The sequence below is a fragment of the Linepithema humile genome, chromosome 2 (assembly GCF_040581485.1).
Source record: "Linepithema humile isolate Giens D197 chromosome 2, Lhum_UNIL_v1.0, whole genome shotgun sequence".
Classification (NCBI taxonomy): Eukaryota; Metazoa; Arthropoda; class Insecta; order Hymenoptera; family Formicidae; genus Linepithema; species Linepithema humile.
Genome location: NC_090129.1, coordinates 15,846,147 through 15,866,903, shown reverse-complemented (window position 1 = coordinate 15,866,903; position 20,757 = coordinate 15,846,147). Strand labels below are relative to the sequence as shown.

The 20,757-nt window shown below is 33.8% G+C and overlaps 1 protein-coding gene across 1 annotated transcript; it reads left to right on the top strand.

The window, feature by feature from the left end:
• The first annotated feature begins 16,521 nt into the window (after nt 1–16,521).
• Nucleotides 16,522–18,535, top strand: LOC136998166 (A disintegrin and metalloproteinase with thrombospondin motifs adt-2-like). Its single transcript, XM_067350554.1, has 3 exons — nt 16,522–17,234; nt 17,442–17,815; nt 17,874–18,535. The coding sequence occupies exons 1-3, from the start codon at nt 16,522–16,524 to the stop codon at nt 18,482–18,484; spliced, it is 1,698 nt and encodes a 565-aa protein (XP_067206655.1). The 3' UTR covers nt 18,485–18,535.
• Nucleotides 18,536–20,757: the final 2,222 nt, after the last annotated feature.

Below are 20,757 nucleotides of genomic sequence, written 5' to 3'. Positions count from 1 at the left end.
TTCATTAAATACCAGACCTAGTAAACGCGGAACCAACAAAAACTCTTAAGAAATATTATAACGCCAGAGCTGTTTTTCTCATAAGACACCAGGAGCTCGAATCTTCTCACAGAGAAAAATAGCATGGATATTTCAAAATACCTTGGCCGCTCAGCGTGCCTATCGTCGCCAGAAAAACCGTAAAAGTCAAAACTTCGCGGTAGCTGGAGTCCTTAACCGACTCCAGACGATTAGAGTAAGAGATAAAAAGAAAAAACTGGCACCAACTAGTCATACTCTTGGATTCCACCTACGGGAACTCTAGCTAGTAGATAGGGTTTTACCGAGTAACGATCGGGGAATGACCGCAGTCGCATGCCGAGAAGGCGCGACACCTGATACGGCGCACGTGTTTAGTAGGTCTGGGAAACCGAGATGCATTAGTCGCACTCTCCACGCGACACCAAGGGCACGCGACAGTCGTAAACTGTCAAATTTATTAGATCAGTGACCCAAGGCTTTGCGAACTTATATACCGATTCTTAACCACCCAATCCGAAAGCCGAGAATCGGGGCAAGCACTTCTATAGACCACCCATCATTCCATCGTATGGTCTAAAGACTACGCCTACCCAGATCTTAAGACACTGAGATGCACCCCACCTATACTAATTAACACCAACCGGGTTACGCCACCTCAAAAACCTACCCCCATCATATATGGACCCGAAACGACGCTATTCCTTATTCGTTAGGGCCTCTTTCTTCCTATCTCATTTCAAGTAACCTAATCATCTAAACCCAATCCTATTAGCTAAAAATGACGCCATCCTCCCCCACATTAAAAATTTTTCTCGCAAGACTAATTCCTATTCGATCCCCGCTCCAAAAACCTAAGATTTTCCAAAGGGATCTACCCCAAAGAAAAAGTATAAAAACCCGTGTTCTGGTGGCTCCGGACACAATCACACACAGTTTTTCAAGCAGTTTGCGCAGTTATTCCGTTTAGCTCAGTTTCTCGAAACAGTTTTTCGAGTAGTTCGGGGGCGCGAATCAAAGAGTAAAATCAGTTGATACTTTGTCGCGACCATCTCGTGGTGCATCTCAAGTAGAGGGTTCATTACCTTGACGACAACATCCCGCAGTAGGGTGCCCACTCGTTTACAAAAGGGTCCGACGCCTATACAACACCTTCCCTCAACGGGGCGCCTGCTCAGAACCACCGAACATATTCAACGCGATCCGAAACTACTCTGCAACAAGTAAGTCAGTTCATTTCTCTTTATTTTATTATTTCTTCTGTCCTCCCTCCGGAAAAATAAAACACTCACACACACACACACACATACACACACACACACACACACACACACACACACACTTGTAAAGAATACATAAATAAAATTATTAACATATGCGATTAAGAATTAAGTTTTTGTATCCTAATTATAAATTCAATCAAATTAAAATGTTGTCTTTAGTAAATTAAACTTTTGTTCTTTTTCATTTAACCACACCCTCCTCGTTCGTCACCCCCTCACACCTTCCCTCTCAAATTGCGCACAAAGGTTCCGCCCCGGGTAATAGGGATTCAATTCCTTGACCCAAAAAGGGAACCACGAGCGGTTGACTTGTTGACGGAGTAAAAACGACTCTTCCAGTCGCTGACCCGTCGCAAGTCCTAAACGTGCCGCTCGGCTCGTGCGGTCAGGTCCGTTTACGTCGATCGCCGAGCCCAACGAAAAAATTCTACATCTATCAGGACGTAACAGACTTGATAGAAAGAATAAAAATTGGGGGCTCGTCCGGGATGAAAAGTGCAATTTTTGAGAGGTAGGAATGACAACGAGGTCTAACTCCGATAAAGATAAAATAGAAGAACAATTTAATGCCGCAATAAAAAACAAAAAGAAAACTAAATCAGATACATTAGATACACTTCACACATCCACTCCAGCAGCCTCCTCCGCTCGCGTCCCTAAACGAATTAAATTCAACGCTAACGAACCTGAAATTGAAGCGTTTTTAGTGGAACCTAGTGCTCCCGAGTACGGTTCCGACGATTCTGGTGACGAGACTATTAGACCGTGTGGTGAGAACGAACACTTAAGTTTTAAACTAAGTCCAAGTGACAGTAAAAGAGTGAAAAATATGGCGCAAGGTAATCCGTTTGCTACCTTAAAATACGCGGTCGAAGCCGTTCCATTTTTCGACGGAAAAAATATCCCATTAAATTATTTTATCGAAGGATGCGAAGAGGCAAAGTCTATGTTGCCCCATGAAGCAGAGCCTCAATTTACTAAAATTTTACGAACGCGAATAGTAGGCGAGGCGCGACGAACAATTAGAGATCAAGATTTCGAAACAGTAGCTCAGTTAACTAAATATCTAAAACAAATTTACGGCGGATCTAAAAATGTGTATCAGTTACAGGGAGAATTAGGAAACGTATATCAAAAGAATGACGAGGATGTCGTCACTTATGCTAATCGTGTAAAACTCTTAGGAAAACAGATACGAGAAGCCTATCGTAGTTCAGAACACGCGTTAACAGATCACGACGTGCGAGCATCTTTAGAAAAAGACATGTGTAAATGTTTCATCCGAGGCCTAAAACCCGAAATCGAGCAGAGGATCGCTCGAAACTTAGACGTACAGGCGACTGTAACAGATGCCCTACGCATAGAAAGAGAGCTTCGTGCTATTACAGATTTACGACATGGACCTGCTAACTCCGACCGAAATAATGTACAGGAAAATCGTTCCAGAATTTGTCAAATTTGCTTTAAAATTGGCCACTCAGCAGCTAATTGTAGGAAACTTATGCAAATGGCAGACTCTTTTAAACAAAATAATTTAGGCACTAAAATCCTAATTTGCCAGATTTGTAAAAAACGCGGACATAGTGCAGAAAAGTGTCGATTACGTGATCCTCAAGCTCAACGATCAATAAATATGGTGCAGGAAAATACCATAAAATGTCAATTATGTTTTAAACCGGGTCATAATGCAAAAAATTGCCGCCTAAATAATTCTAATAACCAAATAAGTAATTTTAACAATAAGATCTCCATAATTTGCCAGTGGTGCGACCGATCGGGCCATTCTGCCAATAATTGTTGGAAAAAACAAAACGAGCAAACAAATCTTAATAATCAAAACAGAATTATCTGTCAAATTTGTAATAACTTGGGCCATACAGCTAAAAACTGCCGTTCAAATCCTAATCAACCAGCAAATTCTGCTGACGGAACGTTTTGCCGTTATTGTAAAGAAAACGGGCACCTAATTGAAAATTGTCAATTGCGCATTGCAAGTAATAATCGTAAAAGAGAAGGAAACACGGGAAATGGGAACGGCCCCTCGAAATCGGGCGTACCGCAGGGGTCCGACCAGACCTTACGCCCGTCGACCTCACAGAAAAATGCGTAAAAAGTGACCCTTCGGAAATTCGGCCCGTAACTGTAAATCTTAACAAACAGAGTCGCGTACCTACTGTCCAAATAAAAATTAACGAAATGATTTTGCCCATAACTTTTATGCTAGACACAGGTTCCGGTCCTAACATAATTAAGGAAAATTTTGTGCCTCAAAATTTAAATATTAATTATAATAACGTTTTACAGTTAAATGGTATAAATAATTACCCCATTTATACACTCGGAGAAATCGCTCTTACTCTTTTCGGCGAGTCAGTAAAAATCCACATAGTAGCCGATGACTTTCCGATTACGCAATCAGGAATATTAGAAAACGATTTCTTTAAACAAACAGCTTCAACTATCGATTACGCACACGAACGACTAAACGTTTTTGGAAACTGCGTGACATTTTCTTCTCCAGAAACTATCGTAGCATCACCCAGATCAGAATCCTTGTTTTACGTGAGAATAAAAAATCCAGAAATAAAAGTAGGTTATTTACCAAAAATCAAATTAGCGCACGGAATATATTTGGGAGATACTATCGTGGAAAACGTGTCGGGAAAAGCTTATTTGAATGTCATAAGCACTTTGGACGAAGAAGTTGAAATTCGAGTGCCTACCCTTCGACTCAGGCCCCTGAGTGAACTGCTCGACGACCATAAAATTGATCTTAACCAGGATAGTTTAAGGAAAACGCAAGAGACGACGATACAACCTGAAAGCGACGAAACTCTTAAGATGCAAAATGAATTTAACAACGATGAACTCGACGATAGAGACATTAATAACGTTAACATTATTAATAATAATGAAAAATTCGAAGATGGTAGTAAAAATAAAACTAAGATCAAAGTAAACAAAAATGATGACGTGTCAAATAATAAAATTAAAAGGGAAATTAAAAATAAAGATAAAATTGAAGATAAAGATAAAATTAAAAATAACGTTGAAAATAAGAATGATCCTGAAGGTAGAGAGGGAAGTTGTCAAGTCCCTCCAAAATTATTGAACAATTCTAAAAACGGGGAAGAAAGCCGTCAAACCTCGTTAAAAGAAATGAGTGATTCTACATCCTTTGAAGGGAGAAGTTTCTGTACTTTTCCGAATCATCAAATCATTCCCGGAGAGGGAAGTTACCAAACCTCTCCAGACCCCGTCGGTTGCGAGGAGGGAAGTTACCAAACCTCGCTACGCAATTCGACACAATCTTCTTTTAAAAATATAAAAGGGAGAAGTTTTCTATCCTCCCTAAAAAATATAAAATTTCCAAAGGTTGGATCACTCTCGAAAATTAATGGAAAAGAAAATCAGGATACATATGTAACAATTGAAGAGCTACTGGATAAAATCCAACATTTTAATAAAAAAATGACGATTAATGACAGTATTAAGAGTAAAAATAAACCATCTTCGAAAATTTTGGCGTTATCAAAAATTAAGACTCAGGAAATGATAGATAAATTTATGCGAAAGAGGAAATCTAAACATAAACATGAAAATGTGAAAAAATTAGTAAAAGATTGCATGGAGAAGTTAACTCCGCGTGAAAATCTAAGTCAAGACGCTGTTAACACTCCAGTCCGTAGCAAGTGTCTAGTAGTAGCAGAAAAATCTGGAAAGGATCGTCTTACAGAAATCGTCGACCTACTACGTTTGGAACACTTAAACGCACGAGAAAAAGAAGGCATAATAAGGCTTATTACACAGAGTCAAGACCGATTTCACATACCTGGAGAAAATTTAACTGCCACTCAAATATTACAACATCAAATTTCAACAACGGATGATCGACCGATAAACACGAGGCAATATAGATTTCCGCAATCTCATAAGGAAGAGATAAATAAACAAGTAGAAGAACTGCTGACAGGAGGTATAGTTAAACCTTCGCAATCACCGTATAATACACCCATATGGATAGTACCCAAGAAGGAAGACTCGAAAGGAAATAAACGCTGGAGAATGGTTTTAGATTTTCGAGCTTTAAACGATAAAACAATCGGAGATGCTTATCCATTACCGAATATTGTCGATATTCTTGATCAATTAGGAGGAGCGCAATACTTCTCCGTATGTGATTTAGCTTCCGGATTTCATCAAATAAAAATGGATCCTGCAGATGGCCATAAAACTGCTTTCACCACTCCTTTTGGACATTATGAATTCGATAGAATGCCTTTTGGATTAAAAAATGCACCTGCTACTTTTCAACGTTTAATGGATCTAGTATTATCAGGACTACAAGGCCAGGAATTATTTGTTTATATGGACGACATCGTTATTTACGCCGCCTCATTGGAAGAACACGAAAGGAAATACAATTTATTAATTGAAAGGCTTCGAAAGGCCAATTTAAAATTACAACCGGACAAATGTGAATTCTTAAAAACAGAAGTAACTTATCTAGGGCATATAATTAGTAAAAATGGAGTTAAACCTGATCCTAAGAAGTTAGAAGCAGTAAAATTATTTCCTAGGCCCAAAACACCAAAAAACATTAAACAATTTTTAGGACTCGCTGGATATTATAGACGATTTATACCGAATTTTTCAAAACTGGCAAAACCATTAACTAATTTGTTAAAAAACGATACACGATTTGAATGGACGATTACTCAAGAGGAATCTTTCGAAATATTGAAACAATTATTATGTAAAGAACCCGTATTGCAATATCCTGATTTTTCAAAACCATTTATTTTAACAACGGATGCTTCTGGGATAGCAGTAGGAGGAATATTATCGCAAGGAGAAATAAATAAGGATCGTCCAGTGGCCTATGCATCTCGTACTTTAACAGATAACGAACTGAAATACGATACATATGAAAAGGAAGCATTAGCAATAGTTTATTGCGTTAAACATTTTCGACCATACTTATACGGACGAAAATTCACACTGGTAACCGATCACAAGCCTTTAATGTGGTTTAAGAATGCTCAAGATGCGAACATGAGAATATTACGATGGAGACTAAAATTAGCGGAATACGATTATGAAGTGGAATATAAAGCAGGTAAAATGAATGTAAACGCAGATGCATTATCACGAAATCCTATAAACCTTGAAGAAGTCGATTGTAAACCAGTTAGAAAGGGCAGACAGAAACAAAAAATCTCTAAAGATGCTAAAACAACCTTAAAAACGCAAAGAGAATTTGACGAAGAAGAAGATAATTATAAATTGTATCTCTCCGATTCTTCAGAGGAAGATGATAATTACGAACTACGCCTCTCTGAGACTGAAGAAAATGATAATTACAAATCGCATCTTTCTGATAGCGAGGAAGAAAATTACGAATTACATTTCTCCGACACCGAAGAAAACGAAAATGCAATTAAAAATAATACAGACTCGATACCATTTACCCAAGAAGAATTAGATGAACCAAATCAACAAATAATAGAGAGAGCATTAATTCACAGTCCACCTACACATGACAAAATACTAACAAGAAGTCGGACAGCACGACGTCGAATTACCGATCAAGATAATTTAATAAAAGAGCAAATAGACGATAACATTATATTGTTAGACGATAGAAATGATCCGCCTGATAAAGAAAACAGTGATGAAGACGAGGAACAAGAAAATATAGACAATAACCAAGAGATCAATATCAAAAATTATAGTAAACCCACTATTAATAATCAGCAAATAATAAAAAATAATATAATTGAATCTCGCGATCTATTATTCTTATGTAAAGACAACATAGCATATTTTGTTGATACAAACGGTAAACCTTTAGATTCCGGTTCGCAAAAGTTATTCGAACGAAACAAACTTCCAAATTTAAATAATCTTATGTTAAATCAACCTAAAACCATTAAAGTAAAAAATTATTATCATATAATATTGCCGATAAGCGAAGAACAACGAGAAGGCCCAACATTAACTTTATCTCGAATCATAACCGCTTTAAATAACTTAAAGGAAACTGTTGAAAATTTAAAAATTGAAACACTTAGTATTGCTAAAACGGATTTTATTAACAATGTACCGTGGAACAATGTCAAAAATCAGCTACAATTAATATTCATTGACGCATCAATTAAATTAATTATTTGCAATGGATTAGTTAAATATCCACCTAGAGATCTACGACCAATAATAATAGGAGAAACGCACTGTTTACCCACTGGGGGACATCGCGGAGTAACTAAAACGTATAATAGAATCAAACATAATTATTACTGGGAAAATCTAAAAATAGATGTACAGCGTTTTATATCCAACAATGTTTACATTGCCAATTAAAGAAACTAGTTCGCGTAAAAACCAAACAACCTATGATAATTACCGATACACCCGGATCATCTTTCGATAAGGTCGCCATGGATATCGTAGGACCTTTGCCTAAAACCGAACGTGGCAATGAATATATCTTAACTCTACAAGACCAACTCACTAAATTTAGCATGGGAATACCGTTATCCGACCAAACTGCCGAAACGGTAGCCGAAGCTTTCGTCGATCGATTTATTTGTGTATTCGGTTCTCCGAAAGCAATTTCAACAGACCAGGGTAGAAATTTTATCAGTGACTTAATGAAAAAGGTAGCTAAAATATTTAAAATTCGTAAATTCCGTACAACCGCATTCCATCCTCAATCAAACGGCTCATTAGAAAGATCACATCACGCATTAGGAGAATATTTAAAGCAATATGCAGGAGAACAAAAACAGTGGGATAGATGGATAAGTCTCGCGATGTATAATTATAACACTAGTGTACATGAAGCAACTAAACACACGCCTTACGAATTAATCTTCGGTAAAATAGCACGAATTCCGTCAAATGAACCTTTAGCATCTGGCGATAAATTAGCAACTTACAACGAATATCTTGTAAATTTAGTTAGTCAACTCCACGCAATTCAGAAAAATGCCCGAGAAAACGTTGTCGAAGCAAAAATTAAATCGAAAAGACACTATGATAAAAAGATAAACCCACAAACATTCAAACTTGGTGATCAAGTCTTTTTATTAAAAGGCCCTAAGCCTGGCAAATTTGGAGATCAATACACAGGACCCCATGAGGTCTTAGAAATATTGAATAGAAATAACGTAAGAATTAGAATAAAAAAGAACAGTCGCGTTGTACACCCTAATCGCCTACGAATCTCACACATCAAACCAACTCCTAATAATTAAGTAACTTTATTATCATTAATTAAAATAAGTAACTATAAAAAAAAATATATATAAATATATTTTACACAAAAAAATTTATAAATAAATAAATGATAAATTGATTAGCAAATAAGGAAATAAGTAATAACAATAAGCTTGACAATTAAAGGTGTGCTATATTAATATACCTTAGACGTGCTAAATTCCAGATGGATCTCCGAGGATTTTTAATAATCGCCGTGCTAAATTTTTGGTTACGCGGCACTAAAGGCATAATAGGATATGACTGCGGATCTGCATCGACGAACATTACGACTCTATCATTACTGGGGATAGAGGAATGTGATATACCACAGCCAGAAGTAGCAGCTCAGAAGATTTATATACAATTGCTACAAATTAACGAATTTACCTCCGCGAGAGTTATACAATGCAAAATAGAAATAGACAGATTAATCAGGAGATGCGGAATGTTCTCTCACTCCATGGACGTGTACAACGGAAAGCACGCGTATATAGAAGAAGTATCAAGAGACGCCTGCCAACGAATGCATATGTATGGTACTTACGAAATCGGGAACACTCGAATAACAGGATTGAAATCCAATCAAACTGCAACACGACCGGTAACACTGGCCGGACACGTGAACAATGATGGCACCTGTTCCGGAACAACATATAGCGATCCATTCGGCACATGGGAAAAAGCCGTGGTACTCGCAACCATAAAAATTACACTACAGGATTATATAGCTGACGTGAAGATAAACACGAACCGAGTCCAACTGAGGTCTGGAGTGACCTGTGCGTTGAGCGCAACACATTGCACCGACATCGAGGGTGGGGATACCTACTGGGCATCCATGCCCACGGATACCTGCAGGTTCGGCACTTATGGAGTATTATATGAAGGATATGCACACAGAATAATAGACGTCGTCAACAAACAACAGCAAATTGTTTATTCCATGACTACAGAAGACACAGTTTTTGCATTGGCAAGCAGAGACTCCTATTCTACTTGTGGATACACTCTTTTCCACACGGAACATCCAAAATTAGTAATTTTCGAAACTTCACCAGGCGTAGCAATTTTTAAAAAAGAATCACGCATAGCTAATTTGGACATTTTCACCTATATGAATTCTAAATTTGTATATGTAGAGAAACATGTGCAGACTCAATTTAGTGAACTATATAAGAATATTTTACTGCAACAATGTCAGCTCGAACAGAAAATATTACACAATTCATTAGCCATAGCCACTCAATCACCGGATGTTTTTGCTTATCACTTTATGAAGGGACCAGGATACATGGCCTTACTGGCTGGCGAAGTAATACACATAGTAAAATGTGTGCCTGTCGAAGTAAGAGTAGCACACACCGAAGAATGCTATGATCAATTGCCTGTGACGCGAGAAAACAGAACACAATTTTTAACACCGCAAACCCATATACTATTACGACAAGGAACGCAGATTACGTGCAATTTGTTCGCACCACCTATGTATCTCCTGGGAGATGCATGGTATAGACTCACTCCTAAACCAATACATACAGTACCGCCGATGACCATGATACCAATGACAACACCTAGCTGGAAATATATTAGCCCCGGATCACTTGCTACCAGCGGCATATATACTGAAGGAGATTTAAGCGATCTCAGGGATCATATTATGTTTCCTGCTGAGAGACCAGCAATGTTAAACACCTTGGCCAGAGGAATGATGGGCCACTCTACGATTATGCACGATGGAGGATCTTTTGCAAACTTCCTAGATGAGGCATCAGTTGAAAAAATAGCTATGTCAGCATGGCAGAAATTTTGGGATCGATTCCTAATTTTCGGCAATATAAGCGCTGGATTTTTAGGAATTTACTTGGCAGTAAGAGCAGTAAAATTAATATTGGATACCATTGTGCATGGCTATGCTCTACACACAGTATACGGATGGTCCATATACCTGCTTGGAGCCATTTGGGACTCGTTAACTCAGCTCCTATTACACTTAAAACTGAAAAAACCACGCGATGGAAATAGAGAAACTATGCAACCGTCCGCAGAACGAAACCCGATAGAAGACTCTTCACAGAGGGGAACCTACCCCCTATTACCTGCAAAGGACGCATCCACTTATACATTCGCACTAAAGGACTGACCGCTTGATTTCTCTTTCCCTTGAAAAAAAAAAGGAATTATTAAATATTAAAATGCCAAGTAAAATTCATAGATCACCGAGATCCTTTAATAGTGGAAAATGAAAAGCTAGTGAGTGGAGATCTTGGGTATTATATCTAAGTATTCCATGTCTTTTGGGAATACTAAACACAAAATATTTAAGCTCTTTTGGACTTTTAGTTCGTTGTACTCATAAGCTTTTATCAAAAATTATAACAAAGGAAGATTTAAAAAAGTGCGAAATTGATTTTATATATTTCACTGCACAATGTGAAGAATTATATGGAAAAAGTAGTATGAATTTCAATACTCATGCATTACTTCATGTTGTTAATCACGTATATAAAAGTGGTCCACTTCCATTGACTTCAGCTTTTCCTTACGAAAATGGAATTTTTGTACTAAAGCAGAAATTGTCAGATCCGAAAGGAGCTTTAATACAGCTTTCTAAACGTTTAGTGCAAAAAACAATGTTAGAAACCGAATTGTTAAATACGTCCGACAATAATTCTTCACGCTTTTGTAAAAGTATTTTGCGTAATCATTTTTTCTTGGAAGGAAATAGTTTGGAAGTCAATTCAAGTGTGACTCTCTTAGCGAACGATAATAATATAAATCAAAATATCACACAAGTTTTAAAGAATGCTATTGTTGATATAAGATTAGAGGACGTAAAAGCGTTTAATAAAGCGATTTACAAAAATGTTTTATACACTACTACTTGTTATAAACGAGAAAAAAAAACCGATGACAGATTTTTTGAAGATGAAACTGGTGACATAATTAAAATATTTAAAATTGTTTTATATAATACTAAACCTTATATTTTAGGATATAAATATAATGTAAAGTGTCTAAGTATTGGCAACGTGATAATTAATTCAATATTCGAAGTAACATCTAAATCTTCTAGTTTAAATTTGTTTACTTTTCAAAATATTAAAAAACAAATTGTATATATAAACGTTGAAAATGGATATTTTTGCCGAACGCCGAACACTTACGAAACTCAATAATTCCATAAATATTGTAAACCGCTTTATTAAATGCTTTATGTCCTCTATCATCTTACATTAACAATATTTCCAAACTATTTTCTTCCAAGAAAAGTAGTTTAAAAATATATATATACATGATACTGATTCAGATTAAATATTATAAAACTTTTCTTCGATGAATTACCAATTTAGTAATTCTCATTTTTTATAGTGTTTGCTGCCAAGTATTTTCCGATAAAACATATTTTTTTTTGTATTTTATTACTTCCAATTTTCTGATTTGTATTTTTTTATTTTTGTTACACATCAAAAATATAATTTTTATGTTCTGAAAGATAAACTACAAATTAACATCTATGTATAAATGTTATTAATGTGTGTCATATATATGCAATATATATATATATATATATATATATATAATTTAATATGTCATAAATCTCATTTTGTTTAAAAACTTTATAATTATAAATATATATTTTTTGGTTTATGCAATAATTCGTCTTACAATGTTATACAATACCTAATCTTTATTTATTCCAATTGTCTCTTCCTTTTACTTATTAATTTTTTTTTATTTCCTTTATCTGTTTACTTAGGTTTTTTTCTCTTGTCTTATTCTATTGGTCCACTCCATTACTTGCTTAAGTAGTTTATCATTCTCTATTCTCCATATCAGACCATATCATATTAGTTGTTCTTGCTTTATATCATGTATTATTGTGCCTTCTATATATAGATAGTTTCTAGATATAGGCCGTTCTTATTTGATGATTACTATCTTATAAGTAATGTCTTTAGATGCTAATTCGACTTTATGATTGGTTTATATATTAAGACAGTTTTAAATATATATATATATATATATATATATATATATATATATACACATATATATAAAGTAATATAGAATCACATACACACACATGTATAAAGTAATATAAAATTACATATATACATATATAAAGTAACATAGAGTTACATACACAGATATGTAAAGTAATATAATATCACATACACACATATATAGAATTACATATAAACGCGTTTATAAAGTAATATAGAATCACATACACACATATATAGAATCACATACAAACACGTTTATAAAGTAATATAGACTTACATACACACACATATATAAAGTAATATAGAATCACATACACGCACATATATAAAGTAACACAGAATCACATATACACACGTATGTAAAATAACATAGAATTACATATAAACATATGTAAAGTCACATAGAATCACATACACGCACATATATAAGGTAACATAGAATCACATATACACATGTATATAAAGTAACATAGAGTCCCATATTAGTATGTAAAGTAACATAAAATTATTTACATGTTAAATATGCTTTTTTAATACTTACATGATATCAGAGTGTTACATATAGATGATTTCTATATAATTAAATATAGTAATTCAATATGATGAGATTTAAACAAGTTTTTTTTATTATAGAATATTATAAATTGTTTATTATAAGAAAATATTAAAATCGAAAGTATTAAAATAGATAATGCATCATGTAACTTATAATCAGAATACAATTTTAAAAATATACATTATGATACAAAGTGTATACCGCACAGTATATTTTTATGACTAAATATTATTAACAATATTACATGAAACAGAGGCATCAAAATGGAAAAGTAACTTTACATTAAATTTGATTTATTGAGAATTAAAATTTTCTAAAAATTTTAAAATATAGATTATGATTAAACTTTCTATAGATTATTATAAAATAGCTTTAGCTCAAGTTTTTTATGAAAAAAATATCATAAGCAGTTTATTATAGAATAATCATAAATAAATGACAAAACTTCTTTACATATAAAAGAATATTAACTGATATACAAATTTTCATATTCAATAGTATTAAAAGAAATAATATTATAAAATATCATTAAACTATATTAGAAGTGTATGTATTGTGACATTGGTTAAAAACTCGTCGTATCAATCAACATAAAGATTCTATGTTATAGTAATGAAATCCATTCATCTCCTATCTATTATTTTAAGCAGGGTACGGTACCCATGGTACCAGCGAGCTCGAATTGGCATCACTGGTCGTGTCGAAGGATTCAAGTGTGATTTAGGAGTAGGGGAAAGGAATGTGCGTGCCGATACGCGTGCGAGAGAGAAAAAGCGTGGAAGTGAGGGAGAGAGGACATAGAGCACATAGGCTACAGAGCGTATGTAAACAACCCCACCAAACCTTCCCTTGCCATGAGTGAAAGAAATTCCTAATATGATATATAATATTTTGCACATTACAAGATATTCTTTTTGCATTCAGAATTTTAATTTCGTTAAATAATTTACTATTTTATTTTTCGCCTTCTATCGTATTTCGTGTCGTATTTTTTAAATTTTGTTTGTAGATTTGTCAGCGTGATCTAATATAAAAATTAATTTTACTTGATAAAAATTCTGTGTTTTAAAGCTTTTTGAGCGCTTTTCAATTCCATATTGTAGTACAAATAAATAAATATACGAGTAAAAATTAAAGATAAATACTCACGTAAAATAAATAAATGTTACAAAATACAAAATATCGTTTTACGTGAACACTGCTGCTCGCGCAATGAATTTCGATCGAAATAAACCTTTCAAAATACGCGATGTAATCGATGTACATTCCCGATGCGTCCCGACTTACATAAGAACAAAGACTATATAGTTTTTGGTATCACACGAATACACTCGGCATTCTGTAGAAAACAACAAAGGGTAGTTGTAAGAAATAATTGTATCTCATCAAGATAGAGGGAGTAATTTCGGAGGTTAACTGTAATGAGAAAGATACAAGGATGACCAGAATTATTACTGTCGTCAGCATTATTGCCCGCCGGAAAACTACTCAATCTAAGAATAATTGTCGAGAGCTTCTTGATATGTGTGGCATAAGATTTAAGAAAAAATGAAATTGCAAACACGCATAAATCAATTTGAAATCATTTACAATTTGTTAAGCGTCAATCCTAGAGCCCGTTGAACAAGCGATGTTACGTTTTATTTTACGTAATAAATTTATTTTTTATTATAAAACACAAATTTATAAAAAAATACGTATCATTATCGACATAAAAAATAAATTCTATCATTACATTATTATGATGGCAGAAGGAAAACAAATTAATAGTAATAAATTGACATATTTATAAAAAAGAATATAATTTTAAATAAGTGTTCCGAATTAATTCAGCATCTGTATCTATATTCGTCATTAGTACCTGTGTTTTATTCCTCATCAAGTGCGCCGTTACAGCTACGGTTAATGCAACCAAGCGCATTAGAAATTGTGCTGCCGAAGTAATAAGTAAGTTCCTCTGTCATAAGAATATCGATTACTTAATGTTCAAACCTCATGAATTTTATAACAAACTATTATAAAATATATATATATATATTACTTATACAAAATATTGGTTTCTCTATATTTATAGATATTGTATTGAATTACGTATCACATGATTGGATATTTCTCAAATAATTTATTGCAAATAAAAATTATTGCTTTTATTGCACTTATGAGTGTGTCACATCGCCTGATTTGCATTACGTTAGAATGATGTTACAAGTGATTGATTTCGATATATTTGGAAACTCAATATTACTACTCAATAAATATTTTTTAACTCTTAATATTTTTTACCAACAAATTTTATTAGACAGAATAAATGTATAAAAATATTCATTTTTAATAATCTCTATCGCAATATATATAATTTTATTTAATTGTTTCTTTTCTTCGTTTAATTTCCATTAATTCCAAATTTTAACGTAACTTACAAGACATTACGAATATGCATAAACGGCAATTTTATATACCAACAATAATTATCCACATTTTGAAATTAAATTATTGAAAATTAAACTTTTACGTTTCCGATCAATGTTACATATTATACATATTAGTGATAAATTACATTTTATAAACTTAGATCTTATACCGTTATCGTAAATACTACATCTAAACTTTTAAAACATAAATATGGATTTTAAAACATAAATATTTATACATATACATGTAGCAAAGAGAGAATGTGTTATAAATGTCACATGACACAAAGGATATTCCTCATACGCCAGTTCGTGTTTCATACGCCATCATATCAGATATAACGAACTCGACAGTGCAAATGCGTGTGTGTAAATTATTTAATTAATTGCTTGAAACTGAAAAACTTATAAAATAACATGTTCTTTATATCGAAATTTGTGATAATAATCTTATTAAATAAAACTTACGCACATCTCACGCGAGATATGGAAACAATATTACTGCCAACATTAAGTCCGACAGGAGTAAAGGAGGTACGTACGTTTTGCAGTTATTATTCCATTTATTACTCGATCGTCGTTATTTAAGAATTTTAAAATTTTTTTCTTAATTGTTATCTATTTTACAGATATCTATAACACTAAAAGTTTTTGGACGATTGATTCAACTGAATCTGCATGGAAGTGATAGAGTTGTACCGCCTGCATTCGAAGGATGGAAATATAATGTTAAAAACGTTACAGAAAAATTGTTGGAATTAAACGTATCAAGTCATTGCTATTATTATCATGAAGATCATATCAGCTCTGCGGCCATCGACTTTTGTCATGAACATGGATTGGTCAGTAATATTACAAAAAAAACAAACTGTTTTAAAATTTTTATGTTTTTACTTGTATACTGCATTACTTTTCGTTTTAAATACAAATATAACATGTAAAAAAAATATATCTTCTTAAAATTAGGAAGGACTTGTTTTTTTATGGAAAACAACACAATAGAGATTCGGCCCTTGCGGAACGAGTTTACGCCTATGTGCTTAATCGACGATTTTAGAGGACAATCAAATCTTTCATTTGGCAAACCTTATGTTATCAAAAGATCACTGCAATATTTTGCTGATTCAAAACTTTACCACCGGGACATGTTTAAACTGAAGCGACGTCACGTACGCAATGCTCGACCAAATTTAACTATAGAACTGGCCGTTTTTTTCGACGAAGCAGCATATCATATGTACATGCCTATTCTGGACAATGATGAGGATAAGTTACGCAATATGATATTAGCATACGTGAACCAAATTCAAGCCTTGTTGCATCATTCAAGTTTCGGTGCTCCTGTTGATATTTCATTGGTAAAGTTGGTAATAATGGATAAACAGCTGTCAAATTTGTCTGCTTTCGACGGTGACCATAAAAAGATGATCAATTCATTTTGCGATTACGTGAATTTTTTGTATTCTGAATACGGGATTGATTCGCTTCAGTGGGACATTGGCCTTTACCTGACCGGAATAAATCTATATGAGTCAGAAAAGGAACAAAAGCATTATGGTGTTGTAGGAAGTTCTTTCTTTAATTCCTCGTGTACACAGAATTCATCGTGCGCCTTAGTAGAAATCGGTTCTACCGGTCCTTACGCAGTCTCGGGTTTTGCGACGTCTCGTATTGCTGCTCATGAGATCGGTCATCTGTAAGTGTATGTATACTTTTTTTATACAATTAGGTATATGATATTTATTAGAAGAATTTTTATATTTGTGCAATTGAAAGATAAAACTGCTCAGAGTTTTTAAGAGATTTAGTTTTTTAAAGTGTAAAACTTTTGAGTAACAACAAAGTATTAAAAATATTGCAGATAAGGCATATTTTCAAACGTAATAATTTAATTGTTCAAAAGATTAGGAATGGAACACGATAATGGCTCTATCGATTCGACGTGTCCGAATGGCAAATACATAATGTCAGATTGGCAATATCTACGGGGACAAGTAACATGGTCCGCATGTAGTCGTAACATTACGAAAAATCTGTGGAAAGAAAAACCGTGTCTTTTTGATCACACGAGACGAGAAGAGACCGATGATCCATATGTACTGGGCCATTCACGTTATCACGATTTACCTGGAAGGGAATGGACTGCCAAAGCACAATGTGAATTATTTTTACGCGACAAAGATGCAAACGTAGTCACGTTGCATGATGTATGTCAAGTCTTACAATGCGAAACGCCTGACAGAAATAGGAATTTCTTCGCGGGACCTGCGTTGGATGGTATGTCTTTTTTGTAATTAGAAACTTTAATTAAAATTTTGAACTAAATTTTTTTCAGGAACTAATTGTGCACTCGGAAAGGAATGTCGCGGTGGAAAATGCATGGCCGTTATTACACCACCATACATTTTTTCGTATTGTGAAGACGATAATTGGAGTGAATGGAAAGAAGACTCTTGTAAAAGCAATTGCTTGACGAAATCTAAAGGCGTGGTAATCAAACGACGTTTTTGCAAACATGGTATTTACAAAATGGCTAGTTGTGATGGGCCATATTACGACGTGGTTCTGTGTAATGACTCCAGCCTTTGCACTGAAGAACGTTTTACGATTGCCAAATATACTGCTCTAAAATGTACTGAACTTAGCCTAAAAATAAAAAGACAGGGCAAAGAATATTTCAAGTACGAACCGTTAAATGAGCCAGGAAAGCAGGCCTCCCATGTCGTCGAGGAACCGTGGAGAGCCTGTACCATACACTGCCTACGTGAAGAAGAAATATCTGCTAATTACAGTCTGTTTTTTTCCTATGCACCACGCCAGGAAATGCTCGACTTAAAAATTGAACCATACTTTCCAGATGGAACGTGGTGTCACGAGAAAGATGGGCAAAATTATTATTGCCGCCAGCATTATTGTCTGCCGGAAAACAATTCAATCGAAGAATAATTACCGAAAGCTTCTCGACATGTGTGGGCAAGGATCTAAGAAAAAATAAAATTGCAAAACAAAAGTAATTCAATTTAGAAATATTTAGTATTTGTTCAGTATAAAATCTAGGATCCATTAAATTATCGCCGTTACTTTCTATTTTAAGCAATAAATCCATTTTTTGTTAGCATATAGTAAATTTATACGAGAAGAAATACGTCGAATTATCGACATGAAAAATTCCATCCAAAATCCAAATAACTTAATAGTTAGTAATTGCATAAAGAAAAAAATAAATATTTGTTAGTTGACAGGGATTTGAAAAAAATATAATGATAAATCAATGCTCAGAATTAATTAAGCATCTGAATCGATTTTCGTCATTGGTACCTGCTTTCCTTCTTCGTCGGACGCGCCGTTACAGCTACAGCCAATGCATTACATGTTGCTATCGAATTAATTAGTAGATTCTTCTTCCATAAGAAGATCGACTACGTAAACTTTAAATCTCGTGAAATTTAGAATATACTACTTAAATATATATGTATATTACTTAAACAAAGTGTTGCTTTCTCTATAGTTATACTTGTATATATATTTATAATTGTATTGTACAACGTATCACATGATTGGATATTTCTCAAATTATTCATTGCCAATAAAGAATCCCTTATTGCACTTATGAGCGTGTCACATTGTTAAATTTACATTACGTTAGAATGATGTTACAAATAATTGATTTCGATATATTTATTAACTGAATATTACTACTCAATATATATTTTTAACTTTTAATATTTTTTACCAACAAATTTTATTCGACAGAATAATTGTATAAAAATATTAATTCTTAACAATGTCTGTTGCAATATGTATATATTTATTTAATTGTTTCTTTTCTTTGATTTCTATTGATCCTGAATATTAACGTAACTTACAAGATATTACGAATACGCATAAACGACAATTTTATATACCAACAATAATTATCAACATTTTGAAATCAAATTATTAAAAATTAAACTTTTACGTTTCCGATCAATGTTACATATTATACATATTAGTGATAAATTACATTTTATAAACCTACATTTTATACCGTCATCGTAAATACTACATTTAAACGTTTGGATTTAAAAACATAAATATTTATACATATACATGTAGCAAAGAGAGAATATACAATAGGTGTCACACTACACGAAAGATATTCCTCATACGCCAGTTCGGGTTTCATTCGTGATCATATCAGGTATAACAAACGCGACAATGCTAGTGCGAGTATATAAATTATTTGATTAATAGTTTAATAGTTTGAAATTGAACAAGAACTTAAGAAAATAAAATGTTTTTTTTATTGAAATATATGATAATAATTTTACTAAATGAAACGTACGCGCAAATTACGCATGATATTGAAACAATATTACTGCCGGCATCGAATCTGACAGGCGCAATAAAGGTACGTGCGTTTTACAGTATAATTCTATTTGTTGCTCGTTATTCGAGAATTATCAAATTTCTTTTTTAATTGTCATTCAAATTACAGATACCAATAACACTGAAAGTTTTCGGACGATTGATTCAACTGAATCTGCGTAGAAGTGATCGAATTGTATCGCCTGTGTTCAAAGAATGGAAATATAATGCGAAAGGCGTGACAGAGAAATTGTTTAAATTAAACGTATCAAGTCATTGCTTTTATTATCATGAAGATCATATCAGCTCTGCGGTTATCAACTTTTGTCATGAACATGGATTGGTCAGTAATATCACATGAAAAACAAACAGTTTTTAAATTTTTATGTGATTACTTGTGACCTTTATTATTTTTCGTTTTATATACAATGACACATAAAGAATAAATATATCTTTTTAAAAGCAGGAAGGATTTGTTTTTGTGGAGAACCACACGTTAGAGATACAGCCTTTGCGGAACGATTTCATGCCTATGTGTTTAATCTACGATTTTAGAGGACAATCTAATCTTTCACTTGGCAAACCTTATTGTTGAGGTTGTACGGGATTCAAAGAATGCACAGTATAAAGGATATAAAGTTTATTTAGCGCACACTGGTTGTACAGCGTGATGACACGGCGAGCTACACATGACACATACAGATAAACCAACCCACAAGAGGGAGGACGGAACAGGAAACCGGATGCATGCGCATGATGCTACCGCACACATTACGCGCCAGAATATAAAAACAAAAATAGAAACGCGCTATGTACTAAAGTAGAAGACAGGGCGCATTGATTAATTGAACCTTACATTCTAACACTCCTCC